General features: G+C 46.0%; 1 protein-coding gene across 3 annotated transcripts in view; it reads right to left on the bottom strand.

The window, feature by feature from the left end:
- Positions 1-2263: 2263 nt before the first annotated feature.
- ACY1 (aminoacylase 1) overlaps positions 2264-12157 on the bottom strand; it is a 34129-nt gene continuing 24235 nt past the window's right edge. For all 3 annotated transcript variants that reach the window (XM_048490859.1, XM_048490858.1, XM_048490856.1), the window contains exons 9-15: positions 8071-8144; positions 7763-7812; positions 6318-6462; positions 5618-5686; positions 5248-5327; positions 4853-4913; positions 2264-4748 (exon numbers count right to left, since the gene is read on the bottom strand). In XM_048490859.1, coding sequence (XP_048346816.1) covers positions 4584-4748; positions 4853-4913; positions 5248-5327; positions 5618-5686; positions 6318-6462; positions 7763-7812; positions 8071-8144 — 644 coding nt within the window. In that variant the 3' untranslated portion in view covers positions 2264-4583. The remainder of the gene's footprint in view (positions 4749-4852; positions 4914-5247; positions 5328-5617; positions 5687-6317; positions 6463-7762; positions 7813-8070; positions 8145-12157) is intronic.

The following is a 12157-nucleotide window of genomic DNA, read 5'->3' on the forward strand; positions in this document are numbered from 1 at the left end:
TGGTGTTTAAAGTTCCACTGGACTTGAATCTTACTGTCTGCTTTTGTTAAGTTGTACCTACTCTCCAAATCTACACGAAATCTCTTCTTGAAACATAGCACATCTGTGGTGACTGAAATCAAACTGAAAGAGTTGCAATATTAATACTGAGCAGCAGCTGTGTGTTCACTGGTGGGCTCCAGCCCTTCATAATTTCTGTGATTAGTGTCACAAACATCGGACAGCGCCCTAGCAAAGCATGAACGGGAGGATTAAGGGAGGATTCTTAGGTGCAGTCTGCCACCTGGTGGAGCACAAAACAACTGGGGATCCATTTCCTGGCCAAAATACAGTCTTACAAGATGACCACATTTTAGGTTTTTACAACTGAAAAAAATTTAATATCTGAATCCTGAATCTGTTTTTCAAGCAGAATCACTATTATACCTTCTTATATATTTCTGATGTTTTACCACCTGAGCAGAACAATTCATAACATTTCCAAAGCTGGAGAAACCTGTGGCTCCATCAAGGAGGAAGCAATTAAAGAATGACAATCATATAGAGAGGTTTAGGTGGCAGGGAAGATCAGATTTCTCCTAATTTTGCAATCCTAAAAGCTATACTGAGAGAAAGAACCGGATTGCACCATGCAGATTCTTGATGGTGTATTAAGGAAGATACACATTGAGCAGGCTTGACCAGTTTTGCTCAGACCTTCCTGGTGGAATGTGCCCTATGAGATTAAAGATTTCAGATTTCTTCAATGGGGCATGCTATCTGCTATACCTGCCTAATTTTATTCACCAGTTTTGCACATGCTGTTAGTATATCAGAGTGCAACAAACTGTCCATGCCATGTTATCACAGCCCTCTAAGCAGATCTTCCTAATTACAGGGAGCAGCTTCCCGGACAGCATCTGAAATGAAGGGAACAGACCTGCATGCTGCATGTGACTGCAGGACCCACTACTTTCTCAAGTGGTGGGCCACTGTGAGTAGCAGAGAGCTGGACTAGATGGACTCTGGTCTGATCCAGCAGGCTTGTTCTTATGTTCTTATGAACAGCAAGTTGCTGTTTCCCAAGTACACTCAAGGGCTGTAATAAGGCCTCCTTTGAAGGTGATGGTTCAGAGGACAAGGGATGAACATCAAAGCAACTGTAAAATAAGGATGCTGATGTATGCATACCTGCTGTCCCATTTTCCATAAAAGATTCATACCAAGAGACTCTTGTAATAAATAATTCACACTCAAGCTACAGAACCATGAATCTCAGTATCCTACAATTCTAAACCAGGATGTCTAAAACAAGCAAGTAAGCTGATTTTGCATGCCTATCATGGGACATGAAGATCTGGGGACACAAGAATGTAAATGTAGTCCAAAGATTTGTGGTAGGCTTTGGCAGATGAGCCTTTATTTGCAACATTCAGGGCCAAGATACACATCAGTGTGTTCAAAGGGCTGTATCTGGGTTCCCCGGGCCCAACTTGGCTCCCCGCAGCACCTGCAAGGAATTGCTTTAAAGAAAGAGCCCAAATACGCTCAGTGTGCCACCACAGGGATGGGGGTGAGAGTGGAATGGCTCCAACACATTTTCCTGTGAGGAAGACCTGGGGAGACGGTATTTTTCCATTTTTGCTCCTCCACATGTACAGAATACTTCATGAAGAGTAGCAAAATGGGGGGAATAACTCCCTCCTACTGCTATTTTTATGTTGAAAGGCAGCTTGGAGGAAGAAACAAAAGTCTTGCTCCCACAACAGCGGCCCTCCAGGCCTGTTTGGATTCTTCATTTAGAAACTGGTGTGTAGTCATTTACAAAAAACCACTAAAATGTAGTTTGGCGCTCATAGTGCGACCCTGTGCAGAGCTGAACCCTGCTAAATCAATGGGCTTAGAAGTGTGTAATTCTTCTTAGGACTGCAAGGTCATACTAGTAGGATGCTTAGCAAATCAAAGCATCACATCTTTCCTCAAATTAATGTTTATTCCCCAAGTGGTTAATAAGAAATTATTTTTCCCTACTCTCTAAGTGCTTGTTGATGCATGAAGCCAGCAATCATGAGCATAGTTCCTAGGGAATACAGTTGCTATTTCCTAACGCAATAATCAAATATAAAAATAACGCGATCTGCAAAGTGTACCTACAGCTGAGGAATGGGCTTGTGGCATAGCATGAAAGATAATCGCCACACCAGTGTATCAATTGCTAACAAGGAAGGAGAGATGAGATAGGAGGGCTCGAGTGAAACACGGACAATCTGGAGGACAGCTTCCATTTTCATTCCAAATGAACAATTTTATTTAGTGAAGTCACAGACACCGTGGAGGCAGACAAAAGAGCTGGAGGCTCTGGCAGACATTCTGAAAGCAAAATTAAATCAGAAACCATTCATACTATCCATGGGGTAGGGGAACACAGGCACACCACATGAGAAATTCTTTCTAAGTTTGGTTAATGGTGATGTCATTGGCCAAAACGGAGCATCTTTTCCTCTTCATCTCCCACCACACACATTCACCCCCCACTACTGTGCAAGGGTAATCTTTGCAATCAAGTCAGCCTCTTCCACTCTTAGATGCTAAGCCCAGGAATGAGGTCAGTCTTCCAACAAATTTCTTTCATTTTGTACAGTTCAAGAGTTTGCCTCCGGCTTTGGAAAGGCAGAGGCTTCCACTTATAGAATTCCAGATAGTAGATAAGCTTGACATAAGAAAATTCTTCTACACATAATAACTTGCTGTTATGATGGCCAGTAACTTAGATGGCTATAACTGGGGTTAGGCAATGTCTTGAAGACAGATCCATCGGTGATTATTAGTCATCATGGCTGAATAGGACTTGTAAGTTCAAAGGCAATACACCTCTAGTTAGCTGTTGTTGGAGTAGAGGTAACAGCACCTAGTGGAGGCGTTACTCCATACCCCTGCTGAGCCTTCCAAGCTACCTGGTCATCCAATGCAAGGATTAGGATGCACATGTTTTCTTCTGATGGAAGTCAAATGCAATGATGGTCAAATAACACCATGATGGAAGTCACTGACTCCAGCAGTATGCTGCCTATTCAGCAATGATCCTTAACCAACAGTGCATTGGGAAAAGGAAGGCATACCTCCTCCAAATGTTTGATGGGATAGCTATACACACACAAACCTCTTCCTTACCCCAAACGGAAAACAACTCACTCACAATGCTGGACATTCAGATGTTCAATTCATTGGCTCGTGCGTGCAAAGTTCGTTCATCCAACTCATTCATCCTGCTTGGCATTTGTTAAGACAGCAATTTAATATAGAAACTTAAGGCAGTGTGACGCAGCCAGTAACTGTGCTGTTGACTCCCAAGAAAGCAGAAATTCACAGCTTTCTGCTGTAGGCAGGGGCGGGTGGGGAGAATAGTACAAATGTAATGGCCACATTAAATATGATATCCCTTCCCTCTCGAGGATTTGCCATTTTCTATATAGCCCTGAGTCACTTATGTATTAGATTTCACTCCCAACCCCTTTTAGAAACACCATCTTCCACTGGGGGATCTTCACTAATCAGGGAGTAGTTTCATCATTCATGTACCTCTACCAATGGAAAATCTGACACATAAAAAGAAAAGTGTCAGAGGGTAGCCATGCTGGTTTGCAGTAGAACTAGATCTGAGTCCAGTAGCACCTTAGAGACCAACAAGATTTTGGAGGCATAAGCTTTTGAGTGTCAAAGCTCCCTTCATCAGATATCTGACAAAGGGAACGTTGACTCTCAAAAGCTTATACCCCAAAAAATCCAGCTGGTTTTTAAGATACTACTGAGCTCAAATCTAACAAAAAGGTGAAGTGATTTGTCCAAAACCATAAGGCATATGGACAGTAGAGCTAAATTTAACACTCTCCTGTGATGCCTGGACCCTCCACAAAGTTTCAACTTGATCTTGGACTGCAGAACTTGGTATGCAGGCCAACAGCAAAAGCCACCAAAGCAGCTAAGAGTCAACAAGAGGTGCCCCAGTAGAGAAGAAAGCACAGTTACGCCTACAGGTTAAGGTTTATCTGGCTACTCCTGTTGCCTTTCTTTTGGGTCTAGCAGCTGGGGAATTGATGCTTTTCTATGAGGGTCACATGGCAGAATGGAACAACTCTGCAATTAGGGGTGTGGCCAACCCCAATGGAGGGCAATCTATGGTAAGAATCGGGAGCCAGCAGGATTCTGTGAAACAAGCAGGTGTCAACGAAAAAGCTTAGATACTGAGCACTAGTCCAGGAACTGGAAAATAAGGATACTTAGTACAAGTATTTCAGTAAGGAACGAGAAAAGAGTCATGGTCACCTAAAGAACCTGGCTTCAGCTGTGTCAGTGTAAATATCTATTTTAAATATTCCTTGCCCCTGGTGGGACCATTCAGGAATGCTGGAGTTCCACAGTTTGTCCTGGGATACCAGCAGACCTAAGCAAGACACCAGTTCTCAACCACAACATCTAAGGTGTACACCTCCCAGGAGGGTCCTGTGTCACGACAGGAATGAATATAAATTTTCAACTGTCTCTCTCTCTCTTTGGTTTCTATGCCTGTTTCCTTCAGATGGCTGCCTTTCACTTATAACCTTCGTTCAGGCCTCTGTTTGTAAAGGGGGGACACTAGCCAGCGCTGGAATGAGGCGGGCATAGATCTCGATCCCACGAAGGAAGACCTGCTCATTCAGGAATTCGTTGTGGTCATGCAGCAGTATAGGAGTGTGGTTCATGGGGGAGAAGCCAATGGCTGGGTGGCCTGCCTGCAATACAGTGAAAGGAGAACAAACAATCAGAACCAAGACCTCAACAAAGTACACGAGAAGCCACCAAGTGACTGAGACCCAGGACATACGCTTGTACTTACCGCTCTGATATAGCGACTGTCTGTGGCAGCCGGAAAGATCTCACACTTCAATTTAATGTTCCTGATGAGACAGAGACATTATGACAAGCAGCTCCCACTGTTGCACTATCCTGTTTTCCTCATTCTATGGTGTTTGAAGGCAGGATCCTCAGATAGTGGGCGTTTTTATAATAGAGTTGAGGATGCCTCATAAGAGAGAACAGGAGAGGTGCTGGCTCAGGGTCGCTGGGCAACTCCATTACTCTTTATACAGGCTTAGGGGAGTCTATTCTGAATGGCTTGAATGTCCTCTCCCTTGACTGACATTGCCCCCTCTGGGTCTTGCAAATGAAATATCCACCAACATGGGCCCAAAGAGCGAGTATAAGAGTGGGGAAGTATGGCATCCTACTCACATGTCCCCGCAGGTGCCACTGAACACTTTCCACCAGGGGTCAGACTCCTCTGTGGAGGTCATCGACTGATCTGTGTATTTCTAGCCCAAAAAGAAGGGTAGAAGGTAAAGCTTGGAGGAGGCAGCAATGGAGGATCCACAGTGCAAGAGTCTGTGGCAAGGGCATAGCAGAAGCAGCAGCAGGAGAGCAAGAGAATGAGGGGCACAGTGCAGAACAGGAGGGTAGCCATGTTGAGACAAAAGACCCATGGCAGAAAGACTGTGGCAGCGGTGAGGTAGAGACCGGAGTCAAAAACCAGGAACTGATCAATGCTTCTAAGTCTACGGGACAGCAACAATCTGCTGGAAAGCTCCCTCATCTCTGCAGTTACCTGGTGGAACTCATAGGTAACACCTTCCCCAGCTGCCCGGCACCAGGCTGTGAGCTGCTCTTCAAATGCCTACAACACAAACCAAGGAAAAGTGAGTGATTCTTGAGTGAAGATCCTGATTTCAGTCTGCCTTGTAACTCCACACGCCCCCAGTTTATCCCATAAGCTTCTGCTTTCCTTCCGACCAATTCTGCCCTCACATCTGTACAAACCAGATGCTTCTGAAGCAATAGCTTTAATTAGTGTCCCCAGTTGGCTTACGGTCATGTTAGACCTCCAGGGATTCCTTCATTGTTTGCTCTTTCTTGTAGTCTATTGCTGACAAGGTTTTCTTGTATTTGGAGGAAAGACCAGCAGCTCTTGCCGTATCTCAAATACAGCAAAGAATGTTGGGATTGGATTGGGCTTCAAGGCCTCAGGGAAAGTCCTTCAAGTTCTCTCAGCCGTAGCTAATCATGGCTCCAAGGAACATCATCAAGTGCAACCAATGCAAGGAGAGACCTTGCTTAATGGCCAAGCTTTTTAACAGCACATTTTCAACCTTTTTTTAAATGTGAAGGACACTGGGAAATCCGGATGCATGCTTCACAGTCCAAGATACATTCCAGGCAGATTGCAGTAGGGACATCTTATAGAATCCAGGAAGCATCTCACAGATTTAAAAATGGTCATAATTTCTCTAGCTGTTTCTCCATTGTACCTTTAAATCCACCGTGGGTGGTAAGCGGATGTCAAAGGCAGCAGACATCTCGGAAGGGACCACATTGAAGGAGATGCCCCCATTCAACATGGTTAGGTTAAGGGAGGTTACATCGCCCAAGGTAAGGTGCTTCTCGGATTTCAACCTGTGTGAAGGAAAGGACAAAATTTTCTACCCCATCTTGGTGAAACTCTGGAAGGTTCTTTGTAGCTTCCAGAGACTGACGAGCCACTCTAACATTCTGGAACTGAAGCTCATTTTTCTGTGCATCTGTAGTGAACCACTGGCATCTACAATAGGCAGAGAAACCAATAGCCTTATCCACAAATACAGGATTACATAAAACATGTATCTCATACATGACAACAGTACTTGGCAAGAGTGCTTGGTGCAATCAGATACCCAGCTTCTGACTCTGTGTCCTGTTTTTGAGATTCACTTTTAGGATAATCACTTTAAGATCTACAAATATAAATAACATGTGCATAGGACTAGTTAATGGCCATAAATTTCATACTAAGGGTGACTTACAGCTATTAAATTCAATAAAACCATAAAAGAAATAAGCAAACCTTCCATTCAGTGTCTCAGCACCATAAATACAACCCGAGGGTAAAACATATTGATAAACAAGTCCCCACCCCATAAAATATACCAGGCTAGGGGGTGGGGGGGAGGAAAGGGGAAGGGAACAGGGAAAAGTTGGCCAGCTGGTTGGACACTGTTGCAGTCCTCAACTACAACCCTGGCGAAACAGTTGTGTCTTAACAGGTCCTACAATCTGCGATACATCTCACAGGGCCCCGGTTTCATTTGACAGACTACTCTACCATTCATTTGGTAACTACCCCACCATTGTACATGGAAGGATGACAATGTTTTGTCTATGACTACCTGGTGAGTTCATGGGATTTGAACCTGAAATTTGGGCGTATACGTCTTAGTGATTATGTTAACCCAGTTCCCAGTTCCATTACATGAAAGGATAAACTGAGCAACAAAAAAATGGAACTGTCTGGTCCAGTGTCACATAAACTATCAATGGCTGATGCAGGAAGCAAAACTTTATTGTGTAGGATTCTGCCTTTAGTCAGATGACCACTGATGATTAAAGAACAGCACACTTTAGGCATTTGATGAAGTGTGTCTCTGAACAGGAAGGGCCGTGCCATAATCAGTTTCATTTCTGAATTCCAAAAACACTTTTTCTTCTTTTTGCGCTTCTGCTGGCAAACCTAGCTAATCTTATGGTAAATGTTTTAGATGGTAACCACATTGGTCTCCAGAAGAGGAGCAAGATTCAAGTCCTTTCTGATGGAGCTTTGATTCTTGAAAGCTTATGCCCTATACCTGAATCTAATTCTTATGGCAAAAGAGAATGACAGTAAGCCCCAGAGGAGATAAGGGAAGAAAAATCTGGCTTACACTATGGGCTTTCCCCTCACCTTTGTTTCTCACGCTCTCTGAACTCTAGGAAGGAAGTGATCACTCTGTGCTGTGGATAAGGAAGTACAAGAGTCAAATCAAATATAGTTCAACTGAGCAAGCAAATATCAGCTTTTTTAATTGAAGATGACCAGTACCTGGATGATGTCAAGTCTACATTTCTCCAGAGCCAGTGATTCTGGCTTGTGCAAGGCGATGCCTATGAAGGTAGCCTGACATCTGCTGTCATGGCTGCTCTTGCTTGCGGTCTCAAATAAGCAGCCTCTGTTCCCACCCTGCCTCTAGTCTTTACAGAGCATGGCCTTACCAGCTTTTCGGCAGCTGTGTCCTCAATGAATCTAGATCCATGTCCGGGGTTTCCCTCTACTTTTACTTTAATCCCTGAAAATATTAAGGAGAAGACAAACAAAATGAAAGGCAAGCAAAACAGGCAGAGCAGCATCTTGTTGTTCAGCAAAAAAGGGAGCTAGAAGCACGTCCAGCCCAACTTTCATAGCACAGGTCATGATCAAAAGGAGCAACACCCACACTGAACGGAGAACTGCTACCATACTCCCCACTGTCAAGGAGACCACCTTCCTTCAGCAATGAGAAAGACTGCAACAGAACAATTCACAAAGCTTTGTGAGAGAAGGTGTCGTGAAATTTGACTTAAAACATCAGGCCCCCTCCGCATAACAGTAAAAAAACCATCCGGGGGGGGGGGGGGGGGCTTCACACAAATCCCACTCCTAAAACAAGTCTGCTCTGTGTTATTTCCCCCAAACCAGGTTTTTTGAGAATCATGCTATTCATGAGTCTTTTCAAAAATCCCTGGTTGCAGCCGCTCACAAGTGAACAGCCAGGCAGGAGCTGCTTTATTCGCCTGTTTTCCTTTTTTCTAAATTTTGCAGCTTACATCTGCGTAGCTACACAGGTGCAGATGGTCATATCGTGAGACATCAGCATGGCTGTGGGGATTCATTTGTGCATGCCTGTGTTGCTACGCATGGGTGGGAAGTAAATTTTTAAAAAGAGACGCATCTCCGTGCAAAGGCGTGACAGCAATCCAGATTGTTTCCGTGGGCTCCAATTGCTGCCTGCATGAATGCATGCAAATACAAAAACAGGAAAAAGGGTTACTTCATCCCAACTGCAACCTGTTATACTTTTGCTGTGCGGAAGGGGCCCAGTTGAAAACAGTCAGGGCTGCTATTTGCTCTGTTATGAAGACTTACACATACCGGTTAATATATGCAAACTTCATAACAGGGCTAAAAGGAACCCACTGGGGCCATTTCAGGTTGGGAAACAGAGCAGGGGAAATGCTTAAAAAACCTTCCCCTTGCGCAATGGTTCCAGTTTGAGTTGGGCCAGGACATCAGGTGAAAACACCGGCAGCTCATGACTTAGAACTCCCAGTGTGACTCTGACTCCAGATAATTCCCTAAGAAAGCAAAGCATTGTTAAAAGAAATTAAGTCCGGAACTGTATACAGATTATTATACTGAAAGATTTAGGGAAGTGATGGGAAGAAAGCTGTTGCTAATGGGCCAAAAAATAAGTCACAGACAGCTGGAAGAGAAGTCGGGTGTTGCCACCCACAGCTCCAGCACATCTTTATGGCCACATGATCCAACTGCTCTCTCATTAGAATGTAACCATATTTCTACCATAAGTCAGCTGTGATTTGATGGCACACACAGACACATATTTCTACCTTTAAAACATGCATCAGTGAATATTATAATAATGTTTTGGTGATTCTCAGTACCCACTGGTGTATTTCTCAGTTTCTGAATATTCGTTTTAAAAGGTGCAGAATCACTGGGGTTAATGCATAAATGCCAACTTTTGGATGCACACAGACAGCAAGATACAGATAAGGATACTTAATAAATTTACAATTCAACAGAGGCGGTTACAAAAGCTGTAAGATGAATATTCTGAAGTACAAAAACACTGAAAAAGAGAGACATAGCTAAGAGCCAAACAACACATAAACCTGGACTTCTGTGACTGCAATTTCATAGGTGCTGCATGGTCTTATGTGGCAGCCATGGGCCCCCTGATCTGAATCAAGGTCATTGCACTAGGGAGTGGGTGCTACCATCCCCCCCCCCCCCAATTGGAAATATCCCCTACGTGCTCTTTTCAGGAGGGGAAAAGAAAGATGCCTTTATTGTGCCTGTCTATTGGGGTTCAGAGCAGTTGATGAGGGGCACTTTGATCAGATAAATATGACATGTAAGAGTTAATCAGTGAGGCCTGTGGCACAGAGTGGTATGCTGCAGTCAAAGCTCTGCTCAAGACCTGAGTTGGATCCTGATGGAAGTCAGTTTCAGGTAGCTGGTTCAAGGGTGTCTCAGCCTTCCATCTTCTGAAGTTGGTAATATGAGTACCCAGCTTGCTAGAGGTTAGAGGTTGCTAGAGGTTGCTAGAGGTTAGAGGTTGCTAGAGGTACCCACCTTGCTAGAGGTTGCTGCGAGCGCCTGAGAGCTTGAGCCTGAGCCTGAGCAAGTCCGGACGAGGACGAACGCGTCCTGAGACAGCGGCATGGCGTTGTGAGATTCTTGGTCGCCTGGCACCATTGAGCCGTCCGCCCCTCGTTTCTGTTCCCTGTGCCTTCTGCCGGCCTCAGGGGATTGAGGAACTACGGCGGCAGCGGGGGTGTTGGTGGCAGAAACCCTTCGCTGCTGCTGTGACCACTGGGCAGTGCGGGAGTGGCCGGGACGGAGACGGTAGGTGGAGCCGACAACGACCCCTATTGCGCCGGGCATTGCAGAACTTCAGCCCGAGGCTGCGGCGGCGGGGACGGCAACCGACTTTCCTGATGCTGCTGGGCTGCCTGGGCTGCCTGCCCTTTATTGCTGCTTCTTGTTTCATCTACGGCGACCAGAGAGAGTTGGGGTGGCGAAAGGAGTGTCGGTGGCAGAGACCTCCCGACCGCTGCCTTGTCTGCTGGGCAGGCCCGGAACTGCCGGAGAGGAGCAGACGGGCGGAGCCAGCAACGGCGATCGCGTCGGGCATTGCGATACCTGAGCCCGAGGCTGCAAAAACGACGAGCGCGCAGACGGGCCCTGACGGAGGAGGCGGGGCTTCGCAGGACGCCCCAGTGACGCCGCAAGAGGTGACCTTGATGACGGAGCATCAGCGCAGCTTGATAGACACCGGAACAAGCCAGGAGACAATTTTACACCTTTTGATTCAGTTAAAACCGGTTCCTCAGTATATAACCTGCCTAGTGGAAGTCCAGCAGTGGGATTATCACTTGTCTGGGAACCGATTGTTGGTGGATGTTAAACTACTGGTGGGCAACAGCGTAGCTGAGACCCGAGTCAGTGGCAGTGACTCCTCAACTGCTGCGCTGTGCACCTACCCCTGCCTACACTTTTTGGATCCCATTGATCATAATGAGATCCTCTAGAGATCAACGTTGGAAGGGCCTGCCTGGGTGGTGTGAGCCCTGGGCATGGACTCTCTCCAAGGAGACCTATATTGCTCTGGTCATCCCCATTCCATCTGACTGAGAATCTGGACTTTGGCTCTGCCACTGACCATGACATATACAGTCATTATACCAAACTTATATCGGAGTGTACTTGTAGTTGTAGATGATAGATGATAGTGGGACAATTAGCTAGTTAATAGACGTGGGTATATTGTATATTGTAAAGTTTGTATTGTTGCTGGCGCTTAGATCTCAATTAGAGACTAATAGGTTGGCTATTAGTCCACATTGTAATTTTAGTTAGTTTAGACTTTAGGGTTAGTTGTCAGTGGCGAATTCGAGTCCACTACGGTGGAGAGCCTTCGCCGGGGGATAGATAGAGAGAGGACGGTAGACAATGGGGGCCCCACTTAGGGGTCTAGGGATCCCAGTGTTAATGGGACGGGGTAGATATGACGGTAGGTGGGGGCCATATGAGAGAAGGTGGGGGAGAGGTGTGTTCGCTCACCTTCTGACCTCCGACCTATCCTGAGGAACGTAGGTAGTAGGGTTCAGAGAGACTCCACTTCGTCATTGGTGCTGATTAATGCCAGGTCCATAAATAATAAGACCATGGTCCTCTGGGATTTTCTCGGGGACCTACAAATCCCATCTGGCTCATGCGTCACCGAGACCTGCGTGCGTGAAGGGGAGACCGCTACCTTTAGGCGCAGGTCTCACCCCCAGGTTTTCAAGCGTGTCTGCACCGGTCACGCAACACAGGGCCGGGGGGGTGGCGTGGCTATGTTCATCCATAAAACCATCCTCCTTTAGGGCAAGCCCCCAACCCGGAGATCAATGGTCTGGAGTGTGTCGGCCTAGAGTGGTTGGCCCAGGAGAGGTTGGCTGTTCTTTCTGGTGTACCGGTCGCCTAGCGCATCGAGGTGTAGCCTGTCGCAGCTGCTGGAGGTGGTGGCGGACTGCA

The sequence above is a fragment of the Sphaerodactylus townsendi genome, linkage group LG03, assembly GCF_021028975.2.
Source record: "Sphaerodactylus townsendi isolate TG3544 linkage group LG03, MPM_Stown_v2.3, whole genome shotgun sequence".
NCBI classification, from domain to species: domain Eukaryota; kingdom Metazoa; phylum Chordata; class Lepidosauria; order Squamata; family Sphaerodactylidae; genus Sphaerodactylus; species Sphaerodactylus townsendi.